General features: G+C 38.8%; 1 protein-coding gene across 3 annotated transcripts in view; it reads right to left on the minus strand.

Moving 5' to 3' along the window:
• Window positions 1-25,048, minus strand: part of LOC118808471 (R3H domain-containing protein 2) — a 90,989-nt gene that overhangs the window by 2,343 nt on the left and 63,598 nt on the right. For all 3 annotated transcript variants that reach the window (XM_036571168.1, XM_036571169.1, XM_036571170.1), the window contains 5 exons: window positions 23,812-23,972; window positions 23,549-23,706; window positions 23,280-23,380; window positions 20,044-20,189; window positions 1,197-1,341 (listed from right to left, as the gene is read on the minus strand). In XM_036571168.1, the coding sequence (XP_036427061.1) occupies window positions 1,197-1,341; window positions 20,044-20,189; window positions 23,280-23,380; window positions 23,549-23,706; window positions 23,812-23,972 (711 nt within the window). The remainder of the gene's footprint in view (window positions 1-1,196; window positions 1,342-20,043; window positions 20,190-23,279; window positions 23,381-23,548; window positions 23,707-23,811; window positions 23,973-25,048) is intronic.

Raw genomic sequence — 25,048 nt, forward strand, 5'->3', positions numbered from 1 at the left:
TACTGATATATGTAAATGAGCTCTGTTCTGATTGGCCGTCCTGTATTGCACCTCATTCAAAAAGTACTCAGAGCTGAAACACTCCCCTTATAACTTCAGCATGAATGGGTGGGGCCAAACTGCTTCAAGCTGAACAGGAGGATATATGTAAATGATTTGGTTTTTCATGCCATCACAGAAACAATAAATTCAAAATTGGCTGTTTTTGCTGCATAGTTACCATATTTGAGCAATATTAATATTTTTTATACAAACATCCTATTCATCTCTGCTACAGATACATACATAAACTTTGGAGCTCCTACCGTTTATGAAAACGTTAGAATTCGCCCCATAGGGAGGTTTAATTGTAACAGACAAACAGGCTAGTAACAATCACTAAAAGGTCTGGTAAATCGATGCAAAACACATTAAATTCAAAGCAGTTCAGTGAGCTTTCCATCTTAAATACATAAAAATATATTCATCAAAATAAATCTTATTAGTAAAAACAGGCTGTGTCAACCGTGGCAAATTATTTTAGACCACAATGTAAGAAAGCTAATGTCAGAATGATAAAACTTAAATATATTTCATTTATCTGACATCTATAGTATGTTTTTGATGAATATGTAAGTAAAACTATTTTGAATTTACTGCTGTCGGAAGACAACCGTGTATCTCCATTTTGTGCCGTTTTTTTTTAGTTTTTGACATAATTTGAAAATGCCTGTTGCCCTTTACGTTGTGTGTAAATTTTATAAAGAATGGACCAAGAGAAACAGCCTAAAATTACTTGGAAAAAGGTCTGGTTATACTGACTTACATTAAAAGTAAAGTGGGTTTTTTCCTTCTCCTGTAAAGTTATCATTTTGGAGATATGCAGATTTCTTCCGACAATAGCGATATGGATTCCTTTCACTGCATTAATTAGGAGGTTTGTAACACTGTATTACCACGCCGTTTGGAGGCTGTACCTTAGCCTGGCTAGTTCTCACTAGGAGTTGGACATTAATATAATATAGGAGTAATTATTTCACTTACAAACATCTCAGCAATTAAAAAAATGTGATGAAAAAAGTTATTTTTATGGTTTGAAAAAAAAAGAATCTACAGGGTGAATCAAAATTTCGGTTGTTATGTTTTACCCTGTGTTAGGTTGTGTCCCGCTCTCCTCTATGCTGAAAATGTGCGTGCATGTACGCAACTGCAGGTACCTTGTGCTGGTCCGCCGGGCCGAGGGAACTGAGAAATGAGTGGCAGTGGGCCGAGCCCAGGACACACATTGTTCCCACTGCTGGAGGGAGAGGGAGTGGGAGACTGAGTAGGAGATGCCATAGGACTACTCAACTGTGTGCTAACCTACAGAGAGAGGAAAAGAGACAAGTTTAAACGCTGCTTATTTAAACACAATCTAGGAAAAAATAATATAGAAAATAAAAAATAAAGATGTCCATATGTAACAGCACTGAACATCACGATCCAAAACTTCTATCAGGATCACATTAAAACCTCTCTTACCTGCATTAAAATATTATTGCACATCACTCTTGGTGATTCTCTTGACTGTGGTCATCTCTACGAGCTAAACTTTCATTTTAAGTAGCCTTTGTTTAGCTGGTTATCAGCTGTAGCTCCCCCTTGTGGAGAGCTTTAGGCATAGGTGGCCTACAGAATGATAACCTGCACAATGTACACTGTACAAATGTTTCATCTTTTTGTTTTCATATATTACTTTACTTAGATTTGGCCTTTTCACTAAAAATAAGAGCTTGTATTTACTTTTGAATTATTTGTCTTTTTAAAACCATTTATTTAAACAATGGAAAGTAATTTGATTATGTTACTTTAGTAAATTTATCCTTTGGATTAGGTTATACATTACACATTACATCTCTAACCATTACTGGAATACATGTTTAAGTAACCCTCCAAATCCTGCTCACTGATACAAACAAGACTTACATCTGTGACTCATTGTTTTTGCAAAACAGCCACACTAGTAGTACTTTTATTTATATATGCTAGCACTCAAGCTTTGAATAAGTTCAAAACAACTGAGTGCAGCCCCCCAGACTCTGTACTGAAGGATTTCCAAATTGCTAATTATGCTTGGCAAACCTACATATACAGTCATATGCAAAGTTTTGGGCACCAAATTACAAGCTTTGTTGATTTTCTTAGTGGTAAGTTTACACATTTTTTTCTACAGAGAATGGGGTCTGCACATTTTAATGCACAATTTCTGTTAATGTATAAATGGGTGGTGGGGTGGACAAAGTGGTCTAAGCACTATGGCACATTAAACTCAGCAAACCATCTGGGCACTAAAATTTACAGAAAAAAGTTTGTTCCTAAAAGGGATGTGTTAATTTTTTTTTCACTCAGAAAATGAGCAAAGCGTTTAATTTGACTGGGGTGTTCAAATGTTTGCATACAACTGTATATACATATAACCTGCTAAGCCCAGCAATCTCTATAGCCAAAAAGTAGCAAAAATACAATTAAAAGAAAAGCAACCCTCTGAGAAGTTGGTCCAGAGAGAGCAAGACAGAGAGACTGAGCAGCAGCTGGAACGTGTGTGTGTGTGTGTGTGTGTGTGTGTGTGTGTGTGTGTGTGTTGACTTAGGACACTTTTGGGGAATAATGTCAGAGTACACACCAGTAAATTGGGGACGGCTTGGGAATTGGGGACAAAAAGTGTGTCCCCAATTGTTTTATGTATACAGACGTGTTCAGCGTGCTCCAAAGTGCGTTTCTACCTTAAAATCTCCTCTGACCCAAATTGTGTCATAGTTCAGATTTTTGTGTGTGTGTATGGTTGCAGCACCGCCCCCCCCACCCAAATCTGTGTATGTTGTAAAGCGCCCCCTAATGGAAGTGTGTGAATTGCACCCGGGTCACATGATCCATTTAGACCAATCACAGCCCTGCTTGGAGCAAACGAGGAAGTCTGTCAGCGTAAGCCTACTATAAGCGTAACGGTAGCGCTGTATATTAAACATTAGCTATGACCTTTTAGACATTCAGTAGCTTATATATAGAATACGTTTAGAAAATCATTTTGATTTCTACAAAAATAGACTGATTTTAGCTGTAATTTAACTCTACACAAACACCGTCATTAAAATGTTCCTAATATTTATAATTATGAATATTTAACTAGATTGTGCTGAGCTAACGCTAACATATTAGCATCATTAATTGGCAACTAGTGGACGTGAAAAACGCAAATACAGTCACAAATTGTGTATATAAAGTAAAAAATCCGAAAGCAGCACTGCTAATATCAGCAAACATATGCTGTGTTCAGAATGTTCACTCATCCCTCATTTGCTAGTGTGAACTTATTAGGGAGCAATCTATACAACTCAGGTACAGCAGGACTAAATGGTTTCAGACTATGTAGTCCACTATTTCTGTAATAGGGACTGAATCAAAATGAAACCCAAAGCTCCCGCATGGTTTTATCCACGTTTGGCCGAGGAGGATTTTGCCCCGAGCACAAGGGAGAACCTGCACGAAGAACGAAGACGCTGGACAAGGTACGTGGTTTGAGCAAAATACTGATGACTCTAAAGTCATGAATTACTTTTAAACGCATTTTTGCCAAAGTTAGCATCTGTGAAAAGTGTGGATAAAGAAGCTAGTTAACTAGTTAGCTAGCGTTAGCTTGTTTAGCTTCGAAGTTAGCTTCTTTGAAACGGCTCCAAGTTAAATAACTAACTACACACCACAAGGCGGATTTGATTTGAGCTGTTCATTGATAATCCATACGTGTTTATAGGATCAGCACTATATGAGGAATGGATTATGCTCTATAGTGAGTGCAGCTCGCCGCTAGCGAGCTCGCCTTTGGCCGCAGCCAGCTCCCTTTCCACCGTGCTCCGTAACGTTAGCTCTCGATGCTAACGCAGCAGAGATGACGCACTACGTAAATGGTAGTTAAAGTTAGTTGGCTGCTATGCTAGCAAATGCTCAAGTGATGCAGGTTTAGAAGATAAAACATCTAATTTGAGCAAATGATGTCAAGTAACCGATGTTGGAGACATAGTAAGACTGAATTTAACCTGTTATAAGACGTGTATTAGGTGGTAGCTAAGCTAACGGCTGCAGGCTAGCGCCGTAATCGAGTCCAGTGTACTTGTCTTAGTTAGTTTAGAAATTAACTTGTTTTTTGATGGTTAAACCTTTATTAAGTGATTATCTGAGAGGCAGAGGCCCTGCGGCAGCACTGCGAATGCCAGCTAACATATGCTGTTTCAGTGGCTGATGTCTGAGAGGCAGTGAGGCCGAATGTAACCCGTTACGTGGCGCGTGTTAGCTGGTAGCGCGCTAGCTAGGGTCAGAGTCGCACGCTGGCTCTTTAACCGGCTCCAGTGTGACTTGTCTGGTTACCGTGGCTCACTAATCAGCTATTGTTTTATGGCTAAAACATTATTAAGAGATTATCTGAAAAGCTAAAAGTTTCTGATTAATAATTTTAAAAGTGGTGTGAGTGTTCTTTATTTATTTATGTTGGGTTTTTCTGTAGGGCATTTGCTAATGCATGTGATACTACTGATACTGAATATTAGTTATTCTAATGGAAACTTTTCTATTATAATGGGGAAAATGCATAAGTGACTGATCTTCATTGATGTAGTTCAGGAATTTGCAACTCCAGGTCACAGTTCTGCACAATTTGTTGATTTTTCTGCTCAAACACACTGGCTAAACCTGTTAATTAACTAATGAGTTAAAAAGGTGTGCTTAAACAGTAAACTCCTTAAATTGTTGGACTGCAGCCCCCAAGACTGTAAGAGGTTGTTGAAGAAAGTCAGACAAAATGTAGATAATGTTAGTATTAGTTGGACAGTTTGACAGTTTTATGATTAAAGTAGAATAGTCTGCTGTTATTGGTGACAAATCTAAATGTTTTAAAGCCGAAATGTTGACAGATTTATTTATTTTTTTTTTTTAACAGAAAGACTGTTAAGACAAAATGGCAAAAAGACTGATGAGACAAAAACAACTTAGTCCACAGCAAGATGCTGAGATTTACATCAAAATGAAGACAGACAAGCCGGGTCTTGAGGAAAAATTCATCAGCTCTTTTAAAGGTGAATCATTTTATTTGTTGAAAATGTGATTCTGTTGAGTGTGTGATATCTTGTGAATATGTTTTCACGTGTTTGTGTATAGTAGGATAATTCTTTTTTTTGTATGTTTTTCCCAGGGCGAGGTGTATTTTCAACTGCAAACTTTTGCAAGGGAGATTTTGTCCTGGAGTACAGAGGGCAACTCTTAACACAAAATCTTACCCAGAAAAATAATTCAGAAACAGTGTTTATTTTTGATTTTCAATGGAGAGGGAAGTACTGGAGGTAAGTGACATCCCTCTAATTACTGCATCATAATTGAGCAATAGAACCCGAGAGGGAGTGTGTTATCACGAATAACATCACGGCTGTGATTTGGTCGCCGTAGATCATCACAGCCGCGATGTTATTGGCGATAACACACTCCTCGAGTGTTCTATTGCTTTTATACAACAGTTAAATAAATAAAGTAATAAATTAATAAACTGGGCCGTGAACGTGGCGTTTAATATGTTTTAATGTTCACAGTTCCTTCACCAAATTATAGTTCCTTAACGAGCAGCTTGTTGCTGCGTCAGAGTAACGAGCTGGAGAGCGAACTGCCGGCTGTGCAGCGAGTGGACGGAGCTCGTTACACTAAATTCCCAAACTGTCATCACCACTGAGCTTTTCTGGTTTTTATTGTGGCACTTTTATGGCTCAGTCTGATTTGGTGAGACTCTGAAGATCAGACTACACGTTTGGCGAATGGTGTTGGGTTCATGTCTGGTTGATTCCAGGTTGATTAGTTGTTCTACTGTCACAGCTGCCGACTGAAAAGCTGCTCAGTGGTGATGACAGTTTTACTTCGCGAAGTAAGAAGTAAAAACGTTCAGATTCGTCAAACTCATTGCTTAGCAACAGCATCCCAGCGGAGTGATAGTATTTGTGAAAAACCTGTGATGTTATGGCAAAATATCAGCGCAGCTAGAACGCTTCTCAACAATCAGCTTGCGTGGCTGGAACTAACTGTTGTATAACATTAAAATAAATGTTTACCTGTTTGCTAAGTGCTCTTAATATCCAATGCTTTTTACAGATTTAAATAAGACATGCATTTCTGTGCATGTTTTTGTGTCTGTTATTGTTCAGTGTGGATGCATCCGTTGAAGACGAGTCTTTAGGGAGGCTTGTAAATGATGAACACAAGAAACCAAACTGCAAAATAAAAGTCACTGAGGTGGATGGAACGCCGCACCTGTGCTTATTTGCACTTCGAGATATTTCACCAGGAGAAGAAATTACCTATAACTATGGGGATTCAGATTGGCCCTGCCGCAAACAGGTATGACAATTGTTTAATTCTTTTTTTTTTTTTTTTCTTTTTTGGATTTGTAATGAAGGTGTCCTTTTAAAGTAGGATCTGATATTATAACACATAAATTAATAATGAGGTGGAATTATTTAATTTATTATTTCTTATTTTTTACTAGGTTAAACCGGAAGCGTCCACTGCCAGGGCTAATCAGAAGCTTCTTATCACTACAGGGGATGAGGTATGTTCAGCATAGCAAATACATGGACACGCCAGATATTTAAACATTATTAACCATTGGTTTTTATGGTAAAGTGCAGCCATCAACATTCAGCATTAGTGCATGCAGCCACTCAATGAATTCCAGCGCCACTCCTGACATGCCAACCATCATCTCTGTAGTACTGCATTAAATTAAATCCAGAACACAATAATGGTAATACATGACATTAACTGAAATATATAGGTATTTGGTCTGATATTTAAAGGAAACGAGTTTTGTTTAGTTTTCATACTTCATGTGTGAGTGTGTTAACAAAGTGAAACATCATTAGTTGTATCTGAGGCTCTGGAGTACAAAAGAGGATGTGGAGATTTACACAGGTGAAATATGGATGGATGTGGCTCACGGGGTTAACGTTTCATGATTTATTGATATTATACAATTGGTCATAAAGTATATAAAGAGTTTTTTGGATATTTCCATGGTTGTCATATCACAAATATTGTTAGAGTCCAGCATGTACTTGGCACTAAATGATGATTCATTTGCCTGTTTGGTCTCTTCTGTGCCCTTGTGCTAAACAGAGAAGACTGTCAGTTGTATTTCTAGATCTTTTATTTAATTAACCAACAATGTGGTGCAATAAAGGTTCTGCTTGGATTGTAGGAAGAAGCAGAACCCTCTGTGAGCTGCATCCAGAAAAACCCTGAGACAGACTGGTCCTCCTGCCCAGTTGAGGAAGAGGCCAGCTCACAGGACAAGCCTTCAGATGCTGGAGATGACCTGGTATGAACATGTCTTACCATGATATACCCTATCATGCCTGCCTTTTTACGGAGCTGTCCCCAATGTACGATTTGTCAAGTGTGTGTGTATGTTCGGTGTCCCCAGTTGTAGAGTTGATGATAAGAATGGACTGGTATGAAGTGTCTGTGATCCAGACCGTCCCCAGTCTGCTTAGAGAGTTTGTGTATGTGTGTCCAGTGACCCCAAACTCACTATAGAGCTCCAGTTGTTGCTTGAAGCTTGGTTCTTTGATCTGATGCTCTGTCTAGTTGAATTATTTCTTTTTTGTTTTCACTTTGTACAGATTCTGTTGCGTTTCTTTTAATTTTCCATTGTTTTCTGTTTACTTTTGTTTGAATTTAGGTACGAGCAAAACATGTCAAGGGCCATTTTGTGAGGAACAAGCAGACCATTTTTTCACGTCAGCCTAAAGGAAGGGTTAAGTCGCTCAAGAAGTGTGTTGGAATTACAGAGAGTGAGGTATGGAATACCACCGCACCACAGTGTCAGTATCTAACCACCATTACGACTGCTACTATTTACTAAAGATTCACATAGCCAAGAATATGCAGTTTTATATTTTTAGTTCATTGAGAGCTGCGCTTGTGTGTTGGTGAAACACAAAAGGATTGTTGATGTCTATATGGTTTTATATTTGTATTTAGAAACTAGTGTTAATTTTAATTAAAATACGTTCATCTTTCTTTTTGTAGTACAGTTTTTGCTGTTTTGAGAATAGAAATACCTTTGAGTTGTGTTTTTAGGTGCCTACATTAAAGACCCAGAAATGTGCTGCTGTTGAAATTCTGTTAGGTGTTGATTAGTCTTTCCCAGATGTTGAGAGATAATCTGCTTTGGATTGTAGGAAGAAGCAGAACCCTCCGTGAGCTGCATCCCGAAGAAGCCTGAGACAGACTGGTCCTCCTGCCCAGTTGAGGAAGAGGCCAGCTCACAGGACAAGCCTTCAGATGCTGAAGGCGACCTGGTATGAACATGTCTTACCATGATATACCCTATCATGCCTGCCTTTTTACGGAGCTGTCCCCAATGTACGATTTGTCAAGTGTGTGTGTATGTTCGGTGTCCCCAGTTGTAGAGTTGATGATAAGAATGGACTGGTATGAAGTGTCTATGATCCAGACCGTCCCCAGTCTGCTTAGAGAGTTTGTGTATGTGTGTCCAGTGACCCCAAACTCACTATAGAGCTCCAGTTGTTGCTTGAAGCTTGGTTCTTTGATCTGATGCTTTGTCTAGTTGAATTATTTCTTTTTATTTATTTTTATGTCGTAGATATGGCAGGGCTTCAGATTCTGTGAAGCGTCACCTTTGACTGTCTTTGTTTCCATTCATCTGCTTTGAATTCAGGTACAGACAGAACTTTCTGAGAGGAAGCTTATGAAGCACAAACAGACCATTGCAACTTCCCAAAGAGCTCAAGAAATGGTTAAGCCACCAACAAGGTCTTTTGGAATTAGAGAGAGTGAGGTATGGACTACGATTGCAACATTTTTTTGTAAACTAGCCCTACTGTTGGTGATTATGAAGATTCAAATTGCCAGCTGATTTTAATTCTTACTGCATTGTTGAGTAGAAATGACAAATGTAGAGTTTCGTAGCTGTGACTGTGTTGAACCTTGAATAGATGTTGATATTTCCATGGTTGTCATATCACAAATATTGTTAGAGTCCAGCATGTACTTGGCACTAAATGATGATTCATTTGCCTGTTTGGTCTCTTCTGTGCCCTTGTGCTAAACAGAGAAGACTGTCAGTTGTATTTCTAGATCTTTTATTTAATTAACCAACAATGTGGTGCAATAAAGGTTCTGCTTGGATTGTAGGAAGAAGCAGAACCCTCTGTGAGCTGCATCCAGAAAAACCCTGAGACAGACTGGTCCTCCTGCCCAGTTGAGGAAGAGGCCAGCTCACAGGACAAGCCTTCAGATGCTGAAGGCGACCTGGTATGAACATGTCTTACCATGATATACCCTATCATGCCTGCCTTTTTACGGAGCTGTCCCCAATGTACGATTTGTCAAGTGTGTGTGTATGTTCGGTGTCCCCAGTTGTAGAGTTGATGATAAGAATGGACTGGTATGAAGTGTCTGTGATCCAGACCGTCCCCAGTCTGCTTAGAGAGTTTGTGTATGTGTGTCCAGTGACCCCAAACTCACTATAGAGCTCCAATTGTTGCTTGAAGCTTGGTTCTTTGATCTGATGCTCTGTCTAGTTGAATTATTTCTTTTTTGTTTTCACTTTGTACAGATTCTGTTGCGTTTCTTTTAATTTTCCATTGTTTTCTGTTTACTTTTGTTTGAATTTAGGTACGAGCAAAACATGTCAAGGGCCATTTTGTGAGGAACAAGCAGACCATTTTTTCACGTCAGCCTAAAGGAAGGGTTAAGTCGCTCAGGAAGTGTGTTGGAATTACAGAGAGTGAGGTATGGAATACCACCGCACCACAGTGTCAGTATCTAACCACCATTACGACTGCTACTATTTACTAAAGATTCACATAGCCAAGAATATGCAGTTTTATATTTTTAGTTCATTGAGAGCTGCGCTTGTGTGTTGGTGAAACACAAAAGGATTGTTGATGTCTATATGGTTTTATATTTGTATTTAGAAACTAGTGTTAATTTTAATTAAAATACGTTCATCTTTCTTTTTGTAGTACAGTTTTTGCTGTTTTGAGAATAGAAATACCTTTGAGTTGTGTTTTTAGGTGCCTACATTAAAGACCCAGAAATGTGCTGCTGTTGAAATTCTGTTAGGTGTTGATTAGTCTTTCCCAGATGTTGAGAGATAATCTGCTTTGGATTGTAGGAACAAGCAGAACCCTCCGTGAGCTGCATCCCGAAGAAGCCTGAGACAGACTGGTCCTCCTGCCCAGTTGAGGAAGAGGCCAGCTCACAGGACAAGCCTTCAGATGCTGGAGACGACCTGGTATGAACATGTCTTACCATGATATACCATACCATGCCTGCCTTTTTACGGAGCTGTCCCCAATGTACGATTTGTCAAGTGTGTGTGTATGTTCGGTGTCCCCAGTTGTAGAGTTGATGATAAGAATGGACTGGTATGAAGTGTCTATGATCCAGACCGTCCCCAGTCTGCTTAGAGAGTTTGTGTATGTGTGTCCAGTGACCCCAAACTCACTATAGAGCTCCAGTTGTTGCTTGAAGCTTGGTTCTTTGATCTGATGCTCTGTCTAGTTGAATTATTTCTTATTTGTTGTCACTTTGTACAGATTCTGTTGCGTTTCTTTTAATTTTCCATTGTTTTCTGTTTACTTTTGTTTGAATTTAGGTACGAGCAAAACATGTCAAGGGCCATTTTGTGAGGAACAAGCAGACCATTTTTTCACGTCAGCCTAAAGGAAGGGTTAAGTCGCTCAAGAAGTGTGTTGGAATTACAGAGAGTGAGGTATGGAATACCACCGCACCACAGTGTCAGTATCTAACCACCATTACGACTGCTACTATTTACTAAAGATTCACATAGCCAAGAATATGCAGTTTTATATTTTTAGTTCATTGAGAGCTGCGCTTGTGTGTTGGTGAAACACAAAAGGATTGTTGATGTCTATATGGTTTTATATTTGTATTTAGAAACTAGTGTTAATTTTAATTAAAATACGTTCATCTTTCTTTTTGTAGTACAGTTTTTGCTGTTTTGAGAATAGAAATACCTTTGAGTTGTGTTTTTAGGTGCCTACATTAAAGACCCAGAAATGTGCTGCTGTTGAAATTCTGTTAGGTGTTGATTAGTCTTTCCCAGATGTTGAGAGATAATCTGCTTTGGATTGTAGGAACAAGCAGAACCCTCTGTGAGCTGCATCCCGAAGAAGCCTGAGACAGACTGGTCCTCCTGCCCAGTTGAGGAAGAGGCCAGCTCACAGGACAAGCCTTCAGATGCTGGAGACGACCTGGTATGAACATGTCTTACCATGATATACCATACCATGCCTGCCTTTTTACGGAGCTGTCCCCAATGTACGATTTGTCAAGTGTGTGTGTATGTTCGGTGTCCCCAGTTGTAGAGTTGATGATAAGAATGGACTGGTATGAAGTGTCTGTGATCCAGACCGTCCCCAGTCTGCTTAGAGAGTTTGTGTATGTGTGTCCAGTGACCCCAAACTCACTATAGAGCTCCAGTTGTTGCTTGAAGCTTGGTTCTTTGATCTGATGCTCTGTCTAGTTGAATTACTTCTTATTTGTTGTTACTTTTACAGATTCTTCAAAAGTAGATTTTACTTTTTTTAAGATTTGTTCTTCATCAGTACTCTTATTTTTCTAGATGAATCAGAGTGGTTATCTGCATAATGTGCATTGTGTTTTTTTGTGGAATATTCTGTACTAGACAGACATATTAAAATTCACCCTTTTTTCCATCACAGTCTGGAACTGCACAACCTGTCCAGAGCACAAATTTGAAACAGAATGCATTGGAAAAGCAACGTAAAATATTCTGCACGCTGAAGCAAGAACTTTACCATGAAATTTCCAAGATAGACAAATTGGTAAGCTATATAAACTGTATGTCCCACTTTCAAACAATTTTCTTTTTCTACTTCATTAAGACCGTAAAAAAGACTTTTTGCTAGTGGTTAAATGTGTATTCATACATTAATGTAAATATTTGGCACAATTTGATTGACAGTCTAAAAGGTACTTTGATTGCGTTATTTATCTTATGAATTGTATGTCTTTTCAAGTTGGATATATCATCTCCTGGAGCTCACAGCCCTGACAGCAATTCCTCACTCAGTGATGAAGATGTAGAGGTATGGACATTATTTAAATGTTCATGTAATGTTCATTGTAGGATTCCTAAGCAGATTTTTTTTTATCTTGGATACATTCTGGGTGAAGGATCTGCACAGTATCTAAATTCTAAAACTTCATACTAGGATTTCATGCCGTATCATCACAGAAAAAAGACAGAGAATATAAAATTTATTTCACTGTTAACTTTATAGATGGACTTTTTAAATTTTTTGCAGTGGACTGACTACTGAACTTGTTTTTGTAAATATTTTTGTACAGTCCTTAAACATGATCAAAAAATTAATGGCCATCTCTGATGGAAGGACATAATCTATTTTGATCTATAACATTAACATCTGTTTGTGCACTTCAGAGTTTTTCGACATGATTAGGGAGGGAGGGGTAAAATGAGTCGCCAAATATACTTTAGCAACATCTGAAACGTGGAGTTAAACATTCCCTGTTTGAGTGGAGCGATCGCTTGGACAGTCATGTTTAAGTATTAGTGCATTCCCAAGCAACGAAAAAGTGAAAGAAAGAAGTGGGTTCATGAAAATTACAGCCCTGATTTAAACGAAAATAAACTGAGGAAGCTGTGAGGCGTTGGAGAGCGGGAGAACGTTATCTTTCCAGGCTAGCTGTTTTTAGCAGCTGGCTAACTTGAAGTAGCGCTCAGTCACTCACACAGCACGGCGAATTGGTGATCCTGTAGATCAAACAAGACACAAAAACACCCCTTTCAGTTTAAACATACATAAAAGGAGGACTGTGTTTGTCTGGTGTTGATATATTGCGGTTCACCCCTCAAATTACTATAGAGAAATCCAGACGTCGCTAGCTGTTGTCTGAATACTGTGATATGCTCTGACATGGATGTGGTAGGAGTGATGGCACTAAGGCGGTGTGATCCAACACTGACATACAGAGCCAGCTAATGTTTGCTGTTCGTACTAAGCTGACGTTGTTGAGAAATTAAACAGTTTAGCACTGTTGTTGGCCACATGTTTAGCATATAACGGGATAGCCGAGCGCTCGTCACCAGATAGCTAAAAATAAACTTTTCTTTCTTAAATTATGACTATTACAAAAACTGCGGCTGTGCTTTTCCAGCTCGTAAAAATAGCTCACCGGACACTTTCTCCCACTCTCCCATGACAGATTTGTGAAATGTTCCACTGTTTGGTGAGTGTTTGTCGTGTTCTGACGATAAAGGATAGTTTAACACAGCAATTAACCACTCAGTAGCAAAAAATCAGCCTTATGAAATAATGATTTGACATTTATCGCGATGTGTATCGATATCGAACGATATTAATTTTGTTTATTGTGATAACATTTTTGGCCGTATCGCCCAGGTCTAATCTGTACCTGTATAATTCTTGTATTTATCTTCATTATCATTCTCAGGCACTCACATCCACAAGGCTCCATCGACAGTACTACCGTCTGCCACAAGGAACTTTGCAGCTCGCTAAAATGAGCAAAGTTTTAATGGCTATGGAACGAGGAATGCTGTCGGAATTCAAAGGCAAATCACTGGATGAAATTGAAATACACCCTGAAGGTATGAACATGATTGTTTATAAATTGTTTATGTTTGATTAATATTAATGGAATATGAACTTTAAAACATTTGTAATGCAATGTGATGACAGATGATATATTCATATAGTGTTCTGTATGTTTTGCACTTCCTGTGTACTGTTGGTCACCGTTACACTAGAGAACCTGGTTCATTCAGAATGCGAACTGTCAAGTGATGACGATGAAGATGAGCCTACAGACACAGTAGCAGCAGAATCTATTAAACCTGCAGTTCCAGCTACTGATCTTGATTTTACAGCATCTTCTATAGCACCTATCACACCCAAACAACCAGGTAAAAATATATATAATTATTCAAACAAAAAAAAGAGTATTACTGTATTACTTTTTATATTTGTTCATTTATATTTATCTGCAGGGATATCTGATTGTATAATCATCTGTTTTTATGGAAGCATTTTGAAAATATATTGACAAATATTTGTAAAATTATTTGTCAAAAAGTATTCAAAAAGTAAAATGGGTGATTATAGTTAAAGACCTAACATACCTGCACTTTACCCACCTACCCTCATTGTCAGTTGGAAATGGCTACCTCATTTCCATCAGATTTCTTCAGATATATATACACCAATCAGCATAACATTATGACCTACGATCATTGTCCATTTTATCAGCTGCACTTACTATATAGGTGCACTTTGTAGTTCTACAGTTACAGACTGTAGTCCATCTGTTTCTCTGATACTTTGTTAGCCCCCTTTTACCCTGTTCTTCAGTGGTCAGGACCCCCATGGACCCCCACAGAGCAGGTCCTATTTGGGTGGTGGATCATTCTCAGCACTGCAGTAACACTGAGAACTCCAGCAGCACTGCTGTGTTTGATGCACTCGCACCAGTACAACACACACTAACACACCACCACCACATCAGTGTTACTGCAGTGCTGAGAATAACCCACCATCCAAATAGTACCTGCTCTGTGAGGGTCCATGGGGGTCCTGACCACTGAAGAACAGGGTAAAAGGGGGCTAACAAAGTATGCAGAGAAACAGATGGACTACAGTCTGTAACTGTAGAACTACAAAGTGCACCTATACAGTAAGTGGAGCTGATAAAATGGACAATGAGTGTAGAAACAAGGAGGTGGTCACAATGTTATGCCTGATCAGTGTATATTTATACGTGTATATATATATATGTGTGTATATGTATGTGTACAGTGGGGTGGGAAAGTTTGGGCAGCCTTGTTAATTTTCCTGATTTACCTTTATAAATCATTGATTGTTTGGATAAAAAAATTCCGTTAAATATATCATATAGGGGACAAACACAGTGATACTTGAGAAGTGAAATGAAGTTTATATGAATTACAGAAAGTGTGCAATAATTGTCTAAACAAAATTAGGCAGGTGCATAAATTTGGGCACCAAAAAAAAAACCTTAACTCAATATTTAGTAGATCCTCCTTTCGCAGAAATAACAGCCTCTAAACGCTTCCTATAGCTTCTAATGAGAGTCTGGATTGTGGCTGAAGGTATTTTAGACCATTCTTCTTTACAAAACATCTCTAGTTCATTCAGGTTTGATGGTTTCCGAGCATGGACAGCTCTCTTTAAGTGACACCACAGATTTTCAATAATATTCAGGTCTGGGGACTGAGATGGCCATTCCAGAACATTGTACTTGTTCCTCTGCATGAATACCTTAGTAGATTTTGAGCAGTGTTTAGGGTCGTTGTCTTGTTGGAAGATCCAGCCCTGGCGCAGCTTCAGCTTTGTCACTGATTCCTGTACATTGATCTCCAGAATCTGCTGATATTGATTGGAATCCATGCGTCCCTCAACTTTAACAAGATTCCCAGTCCCTGTACTGGCCACACAGCCCCACAGCATGATGGAACCACCACCAAATTTTACTGTAGGTAGCAGGTGTTTTTCTTGGAGTGCTGTGTTCTTTTTCCTCCATGCATAACGACCCTTATTATGCCCAAATAACTCTATTTTAGTTTCATCAGTCCACAGCACCTTATTCCAAAATGAAGCTGGCTTGTCCAAATGTGCTTTAGCATACCTCAAGCGGCTCTGTTTGTGATGTGGGCGGAGAAAAGGCTTCCTCTGCATCACTCTCCCATACAGCATCTCCTTGTGTAAAGTGCGCCGAATAGTTGAACGATGCACAGTGACTCCATCAGCAGCAAGATCATGTTGTAGGTCTTTGGTGCTGGTCTGTGGGTTGACTCTGACTGTTCTCAACATCCTTCGCTTCTGTTTATTCGAGATTTTTCTTGGTCTGCCACTTCGAGCCTTGACTTGAACTGTGCCTGTGGTCTTCCATTTTCTCACAATGTTTCTCACAGTGGAGACTGAAAGCTGAAATAGCTTTCTGTATCCTTCCCCTAAACCATGACGGTGAACAATCATTGTTTTCAGGTCATTTGAAAGTTGTTTTGAGACTCCCATGCTGCGACTCTTTAGAGAAGATGCAAAGAGGAGAAAAACTTACAATTGCCCCCCTTAAATACCCTTTCTCATAATTGGAGTCACCTCTGTATGGAGGTCAAGGGTCACTGAACTCACCAAACCAAATTTGAGTTCCAATAATTAGTTCTAAAGGTTTTGAAATCAATAAAATGACAACAGTGCCCAAATTTATGCACCTGCCTAATTTTGTTTAGACAATTATTGCACACTTTCTGTAATTCATATAAACTTCATTTCACTTCTCAAGTATCACTGTGTTTGTCCCCTATATGATATATTTAACGGATTTTTTTAATCCAAACAATCAATGATTTATAAAGGTAAATCAGGAAAATTAACAAGGCTGCCCAAACCTTCCCACCCCACTGTATATATATATATATATATATATGCGCATACACTGATCAGGCATAAAAATCGATTCTTAGATTCATAGCGATGCGGACGTGGACGATTCTGAATCGATTCATTCAATGTCAAAAATCGTTTTTCTAAATGTTTAAGTTATAACGTAATGTTGACGGAATGCAAAGGCGGAACTTGGAAGTGTGGAAGTGCAGCGCCCGGACAGTCTGTGGCAGCACATAACAAAAACACTACTGGATGAGTAAGAAATTTGACCGGCACCCTCTGCATTAAAGCCAGGTTAGATCAGGAGTCACGACACAAATGATATGAAGAGCCATTTTGTCCTTTCAACAAAAAACAAACCACCTTGGGAGCCACAACATTTTATGTCCAGTATGTCTCAGTATGTGTTAATGTCCTAGTATAGACTAAACAAAATAAACGAAAATGCAGACTTACTCTACTCTGCTTTAAGCTTTAGCTATAGTCGCTTTTCTTCCATCTCCGCCAGAAAACTTTTCCTCAAAAGTTGAAGAGTTTCCTGTAAAATGTTTTTCAGCTTTCGGCTGTTTTACGAGGTTGAAGTCGCTTCTCATTCGCAGCTTCTTGCTGAACTTTCCCGTTCCACCTTAAATTCTGACTGAGGTAAACGCGGCACCATTTAAGGTGGAACGGGAAAATTAGAAAGAGAACAGACTTCATCTTCGCAACTTTTTAGCGTTTGACAGTCTTTCGTTGCAGATTTAACGTATCAGGAAACCAACTACGTTGCTTATAAATGCGAATAAGTCCATTCGTCTCCAAATGTCCGTCTTTCTCTTTTCCTTTTTCGTTCGCTGCTAGCGCGGCAAAACCTCGTCGCTAGGTGACCTGCAGTCTGCACGCCAAATCTCAGTCGTTGAGAAACAGGGCTTTCGCGCTATGTTGCACACGCCCTGTCTCGAAGATATTTTACTGACATAGTGACATACTGACACATTTTGCAGTACTTAATCTTGCACTGATCTATTTCTGTTTTCCTCAAAGATGCCACAAGAAAGCCAAAACGTAAGTGGGAAGACTCAGAGGTACGTGCAGTAGAGCGACACCTGATGAGATTCATCCAGACGGTAAAGTGCCTCAGAAGCGAGAGTGCCTCCAGTGTTTACTCACAGAATCGCATGCACTAAGAGAGCGGTCATGGACAGATGTGAAAAATTTTCTAAGGAACAGAAGCATCACCTTGAGGAAACAGTTCAGCACCTTGTTAGTGTAAAATGGTGTTAATGGGGAAAAAAGCCTTGTTCTGCTGTTTTATGTATCTTATGTTTGTAGATTATCCTTGCTGTTAGAACAAAACCTTGTATCCCCAAATCACGTCACGATGCTTCAGAAGAAGGAAAAATGCCTTTTACGTTGTCAAAGAAACTTAATTTGATGAGATTCTATTCCAAATAGTTTTAGACCATTTTATTTTAGTTCAGTCATCACAAAATATTTACACAATGTAAGGCGCTTTTGAATGATATAAAACATAACAATTGGGGTAACAATTGAGTTATAAGAATTATAAGTTTTGATTTGCCAATAAAGATGTTTGTATATTGGTATAAACTGCTACATATATCATTTTTACTATTGCAGTTTTGTAAATGAATGCATACAAACATACAGTACTGTGCAAAAGTCTTGTGTATAGCTATTTGGGCAGCATGCGAAGTAAAACTAACTTTAGAATAAATATAAATTGGCATACAGCAATCCATCCTATTCAGTACTTCATTAAATTAAATCAGGTGCTGCTGGTAGAATTTGACACATCCAATCTTCTGGCCAACGTATCGATAACTAAAACCAAACCAGTGTTCCAATGGTGGTCTTCTAGCCAGCGTATCAATAACTTTACTAAAACCAAAGCTGTGTTCCAACGGTGGTCTTCTAGCCAGCGTATCAATAACTTTTCTGACATTTACTGATCATACATAATTCATACGTTTTCTAAGATGCTAGAAAAATCCTTAAATTAAATCAGTTATGGCGCAGACTAGTGGGGCCGAACGATTTGGGCCAAATATCCTTTTGCGATTTTTCTGACCAAGATTGTGATTGTGATTTGTTTTTTTAGGTGTATACACTTTTTCTGTCTTGAGGTTTGAACATAGTCAGTTAACACACCAGACAGACAGTCAATAATGTATTCATGTACACAGCGCATGGGTTGTTTCTGATTGGTTGAACTCATCTAGAGGTGGTTCACAGGCTCTGTGTTATTAGGTTAAATTTTCCCACTTAAAACTAAAACAATTGATAATGTAGGTTATTATTAAAATTGCTGCATTTGCGATTTGAAAATTGCACCCTTTCAAATAGCAATTTCGAGATAAAAACAATTAATCTTTCAGCACTAGAGTAGCATAACCAGATAAAATAGTGATAATTTATCACTAACCTCATGATAATCCTCTTATTTCTCCATGCATAATATCAGGTGTAATGTGCATATATGAAGTGGCTGTATACAACAGTGGCATGCACCTGCCCTTACAGACATGGAAAGATAACTTGGGTCATCGAATTTGCTTTGGCTTATTTTCTCAACCTGTTTAGCTTATTGTGGCAACCCAATTTCGTCTTGTATTCTGTGTTGGGAAGAGTTGAAACTGCATAGAGTTAGTTCCTAGGATTGAGAAATACTGGTCTAGATCTTTATGAATATTAAAGTTCACCGGTATGCAAGGAAGGACAGCATCTAGTAGGGTAATAGCAGTCCAAATTACATTTTAGCTTGGTTTTATTATTATATTAGGCTGCATACTACATACGGCTCACATGCTGATTGTGGCCAAAAATAGTATGCAGTGACTATCATCAGTTTTTCCAGTAAGCCAAACATACCTGGATGACGTACTGCTCAGGCAAATATACCAGTATGCAACCAGTGCTACCTTCATGATATAATGCATCCCAAATGCAGCATCTTCATTTCAGGACGATGTTACCACTGCAACGTAACCACCACGACATAACAACAATGTACCTGCCAGGATAGCCTTCATTTTTTCCCTATGAATACATGAATGATGGCTAAATGAAGAAAAAAATGCTACTGCTTATTGCTCAGCCTAAATCTTAAAAGATCTTAGACCCTCTGAATGTACTCCAAAGAACAGATGATTTTGATAATAAAAAAGCATTACTGCAGGAGGATTCCTTCACCTGTCCCCAAAGTTGAGTGAAGGTGTTCAAAAGTGACTTTTATCAGAGTTTGTGTATGTGTATGGAATAGGTCCCCAAATGTGTCCTAAAAAATACTTGTCCCCAAATGTCACGTTGGTCAAAACATGCTTGAATCAAAAATATCAAGTGATTTTTGTGTTACTGAGGCATTTTGGAGCAGAACTGTGTTGTCAGCTTTTCTCTAACTCATTCAGAAAGGGGTGTCCCCGCGGTGGGGGCTTTCTGTCATACGACCTCAAATGTGTCCTAAGACAGTATGTGTGTGTGTGCGTGTGCGCGTGTGTGTGTACACATGGGTTTGTTTGTTTGTTTGTAATACCTGTGGGTCAGACTTGCTGGGTCTCTGCTCCACGCTGTAATACTTGCAGGGATTCCACTGCACCATGGGAGGATTCTGGGTCGACTGTGGCCCATTTGGAACACTCAGCTGCATCACCATGACACCTGGACCAGGGGGTGGCACGCCTGAACACACATACACACACATACACAAACAAATACACACAAACAAACAGCGATATTTCACTGAACTCAAACACCAGTTCAGAGAAAATCTGGTCCAAAAGTTTATTGCTACGTGCCCTTATTCAGTCACATTGATCGCACTTACTGTAGACAGAGCACAGCTGTATTCACCAGAAACTGTCTGGATATTAACAACAGGTGAAGCAAACTGCGCTACTGTGCAGACGTGTCTATGTTGCTTTTTATACAATTTTTTATTCGACTACCTAAAATATGACGGACAGTGTACAAAGACAATTAAAGGGCACAGCAATCAGTTTCATCAGGCTAAAGGGGGTGAAAGGTAAAAGTAGCTATTTGTGGCAGAGATCACGGCAATGACCACTATTACTTCATTCACTTTACAAGGTCAGCAGGTGTCGTACAAAAGTTCACAGCAAGAGGTTGTACAAACTATTTATACAGCGATCTCAGGCGCCAAGAGTCAATACAGACTGATTTTATACCGTTCAGAAAAAGACTTCAAGCTAAAGTTTTTGTCTTAAGTGGACTGTAGTGTTGCTCGTCTCTAGGCTCCATCATCATGATCAGCAAAGCGCTGGATATTACACTGACTTTTCAACAAGGAAAAAAAAAACTACAGATGTCTTACTAATCATAAAATCAGAGTTTCACAAACAGTGCCAGAGAGCAAGTATCATGAAGAGAAAACTTTTTTGGGGGAAAAAATACAACACACAAACAGGGGCTCAGCAGTCCCTAGAGAAAAAGAGCAGATGTGTACAGAATCCACATGAACAGCAAACAACCAAAAGGTAAACAATATGAGCCAAAAATAGTGTGCCTGCTACACGAGATAAGCTGTGCTGAAATAACAGAACATCATCTCATTTTATTAATCCGCATTTCATTAATCAGCTGATGTTAATCTACATTCATTCTTGGGAATAAACCAAACACCTTGACACAGCTCACTCTACTGGAACAATGACCTTTTTTTTGTTCAGTAACAAAATATGCTCTCAACAGGTATGTAATTTATAACTAATTTTAATATTTGACTATCCCAACAGTTAATGAACGCATATTTAGTTGGGAAGGGAAAAAAATGGGCTTTAGCAACATACTTAGGCTCTCGTGAGTTCTTATTAGAAAGTTGTACAACACACTATAACACACTATAACACAGAAGTTTAACACACTATATTCACATAAAGGAGAATTCCACTGATTTTTCAATATTTCTGCATTATTAAATGCTTAAGTTTAATATGAAATGCTGTGTTTTAGAGAAACTTACCAAGTCAGAATTGTGCAGAGTGGTAGTGATAGTTTTTTTGGTTTGTTTGTTTGTTTGTTTGATAGGGACCAGACGTCTGCCAAGTTTAATGCCTCTAAAACTCCCTCACAGAAAGCTATTACATGAAATGGTATATATTTTCAAAAATCAATTCATGGTGAAGAGGTATAAAATGGATGTTGTGAGGCAAAACTGTCCCCAAAGAAAATGCACCACAATTTTACCATCATCAACATTACATATATAAACTCAGAAGACACTTATAGAATCACTGGTGGTTTTGGACAGTAAATAAAACGGTTATATTTGCATTGTAGATTCCTCGACCTCTGGATCAGTAAGTTTCTCTATAATGAACCATTGCACATCCAACCACTCTGATGATGTTGTTTACAACTCAACCATTGAATTATCCAAAAATTCTGAAAAATCAGTGGAATTCTCCTTTATCTACTCTTAAATATGAGCAAAGATGTCACAATTCACGAATATAACACTGTTTCACTTTTCCCCAACTTTCCGTGACTCAGCATTACAAACACCAAAAGTATTTAAATACTGGCACCTACAATGGTTAACGAGTACTCGGGCATCTATGCACTCAACTAATTCTCAACATCCCACCATGGTCAGTGTTGGAGACTGTGTATGTGTTTAAGGCCTCTGTAAATGGAACGTTGTAGATGTTTTGGAAAAGACTCTCCAATTGGTGCTGTATGATGTGGCCTACAAAACGATACTGTTTCAAACAATTAAATATTAAAAGACTTTTAAATTAGCTATTTGTGAAAGGAAGTGTTTAGTATTTGTGTTACACACAAAAAAAAATTATAAAAACTAGAAGTTTCTTTAAATATCAACTTGTGAGCATGTACATTACTAACATGAACTCATAGTGATAACGTAAAATGCTATTGTGTGGAACATACACATCAGGATACACATCAGAGGTCTTACAACATTTTTAACCTCTGATTGGTGATAAAACACGTATAGAGAGCAGTGGTCATTAGAAGCTATCAAGTACTGGCATCTAGGAAGCAAAAACGCTAATCAGCTACTCTGGCTAGTTGATAGTTCACTTAAGCAATAGAACACGAGAGGGAGTGTGTTATTGCGAAATAAGATGTTATACACGATAACACACGACCTTAAGTGTTTTATTACTTTTATACAACAGTTAAATAAATAAAGTAAGAAATTAATAAATTGGGCCGTGAGTGTGTAATTTAATATGTTTTAATGTCTGATGTCTTTAATGTCTTTTAATGGCTCAGTCCGATTTGGTCAGACACTGAAGATGAGACTACACGTTTGGCGAATGGTATTTGGTTCATTTCTGGCTGATTCCAGGTTGTTTAGGTTCTTCTGTCACAGCTGCCGACTGAAAAGCTGCTCAGTGGTAATGACAGTTTCAGAATTTAGTGTAATCTCATCCTCAGAGTCTGACCAAATGTGATCTTAAAAGTATCCATTTTCTGTTTGTGGCGAAGTAAGAAGTAAAAACGTTAAAATGGCTTGAGCGTCTCCTACAGCTGTCAAACTCGTTGTTTAGCAACAGCGTCTCAGCAGAGTGAAACAGTGTTTGTGAAAAACCGTGATGTTATGGTGAAATATCAGCACAGTTAGAACACTTCTCAACCAATCAGCTTGCGTGGCCGGAACTAACTGCTGTATAATTAGCAAATGCATACAATGCACCAAACAGACAAATTATTAGTTGCAATTACTTATATGGTGATTAATCGTCAGCTAAGATGTCATGATCGTGACAGGCTTGGTTCTGGTACCTGAATACTGCTGTTGTATCTGCTGAGGGCTGCAGGGGGAAGGAGACTGGGTCATCTGGTACTGATCTGAGCTGGGAGGCTGCAGGTAGCCCACAGATGGACTAATAAACACAAACACACAAAAACACACTGTAATTTCAGTCAAACAATCTTGTTACTCTGTACTCATCATCCTCATATATACACCTCATTGCCTTATTATATGTGTGAATTATGTTATTATGTTCAGAAGGTTTTGTGTAGGTGCTGTGTATTGAAGTTATTGTTACCTTGTGCTGTTCTGTTGTGCAGGAGTCAGGACGCTGTAGTAGACTGGCATGGGCGCAGCGGTTGGCATAGCACCCTGTACAGACTGGCTGACTGGCACCATGACAGGCTGCTGGTACTGCTGCTGCACCACAGGCTGGGTTTCATTAGCTACGGCCACCTGAGATCAGCACAGAAACATTACACAAACACATATCATTAAACAATTACAGACACAGGCACATTACAGTGCATTACAGTGTAAACGTGTAAATAAGCACACTACCTGATAGGAGGGCATGGGTGTGTACTGGACCATCATGCCTTGCATCTGTCCGCTCATGCCTGCACGCTGAGTGTTCATTATACTGGCACTTTGCGGCTGCTGAACTCCCATCATGCCCTGGTACGCTGGCTGCTGACTAGCCATCATGGGCTGGAGAGGAGCTGATTGGACAAATAAAAAGTGGGAGGCACAGGTTTAAACACCTCAGCATACCACTGGCCATAGCCTCTGAGTGAACATGAAATACAGTCAGTAAAGAAAATTCCTGATCAGAATTATAGAAAAGCTAAGCAATATGAACAGACATCTTATTACAATATATTTTTTCCTATGATTCAAGTTCAATGATTACTAAACATGCTTAATTTAGCTAAATTAATTTTTGACCCTGAAGAAAACAAAAAGCATGTTTTTTTGAATTTGGAGACCTCTCTGGTGGAAACGTGCAATCGCGTGGATGAACATTTTGTAACGACAGTTAGGCTTTGGGCCCCTTCTTCAACAGGATTAATCTGATGATTGCGAGCTGAATATTATTGAAAATGCCTCATATGCGCATCATCGATATTGAAAAAAAAAAATGTGATCATTACTGTAGCGTCTTACTGCAGAGGTATACATTACAGTATTGAGGATACAGAATACTGAGACATACTGGTCTAACAAATCAAAAAGGAGGTGACTGAACAAACTAAGTTTCATGACAAGCAAAAACAAATCTTATAAATACACTGAATGACCACTGGATGTTCTTTTCCAACAAGACTAGGTAAGCCTAGTTTTGTCAGACCAACAGGCTGCACACTCTCTCCTCTACAACTTCTGGTAAATAACACCAGGGGCATAGCAGATATTTTAAAAGTGAGGGGGACACAGATGTCAGTACATGACACTTCTCAAACTCCACACCCCACACTTGCAGGTTCAGTTTTACTATTATAAAGCCTGTAGTAGCATCATGTGCATTTTTATAGTCAAGCCAATTTGAGCGCTTGGGGTAGCCAAATACAAACATAGCCCACAGGGAAGTTAACCAGCTCAGAAACATGTGGCCCAAAATTAGGCTTTCAAAGCTAGTAAGACTTAAAGATTGATTTCATCGAAATTGCAATTTCCCAGAGTTTAATTTTCAAATCGCAAAAGCTGCAATTTTCTACAATTGTAGCCCATGTCATCAAAACTGTTGCCTTAAGCTTTAAGTGGAGAAATTTAACTGAATAACACAGAGCTTGTGGAT

Source organism: Colossoma macropomum, unplaced genomic scaffold, assembly GCF_904425465.1.
Source record: "Colossoma macropomum unplaced genomic scaffold, Colossoma_macropomum, whole genome shotgun sequence".
Taxonomy (NCBI): domain Eukaryota; kingdom Metazoa; phylum Chordata; class Actinopteri; order Characiformes; family Serrasalmidae; genus Colossoma; species Colossoma macropomum.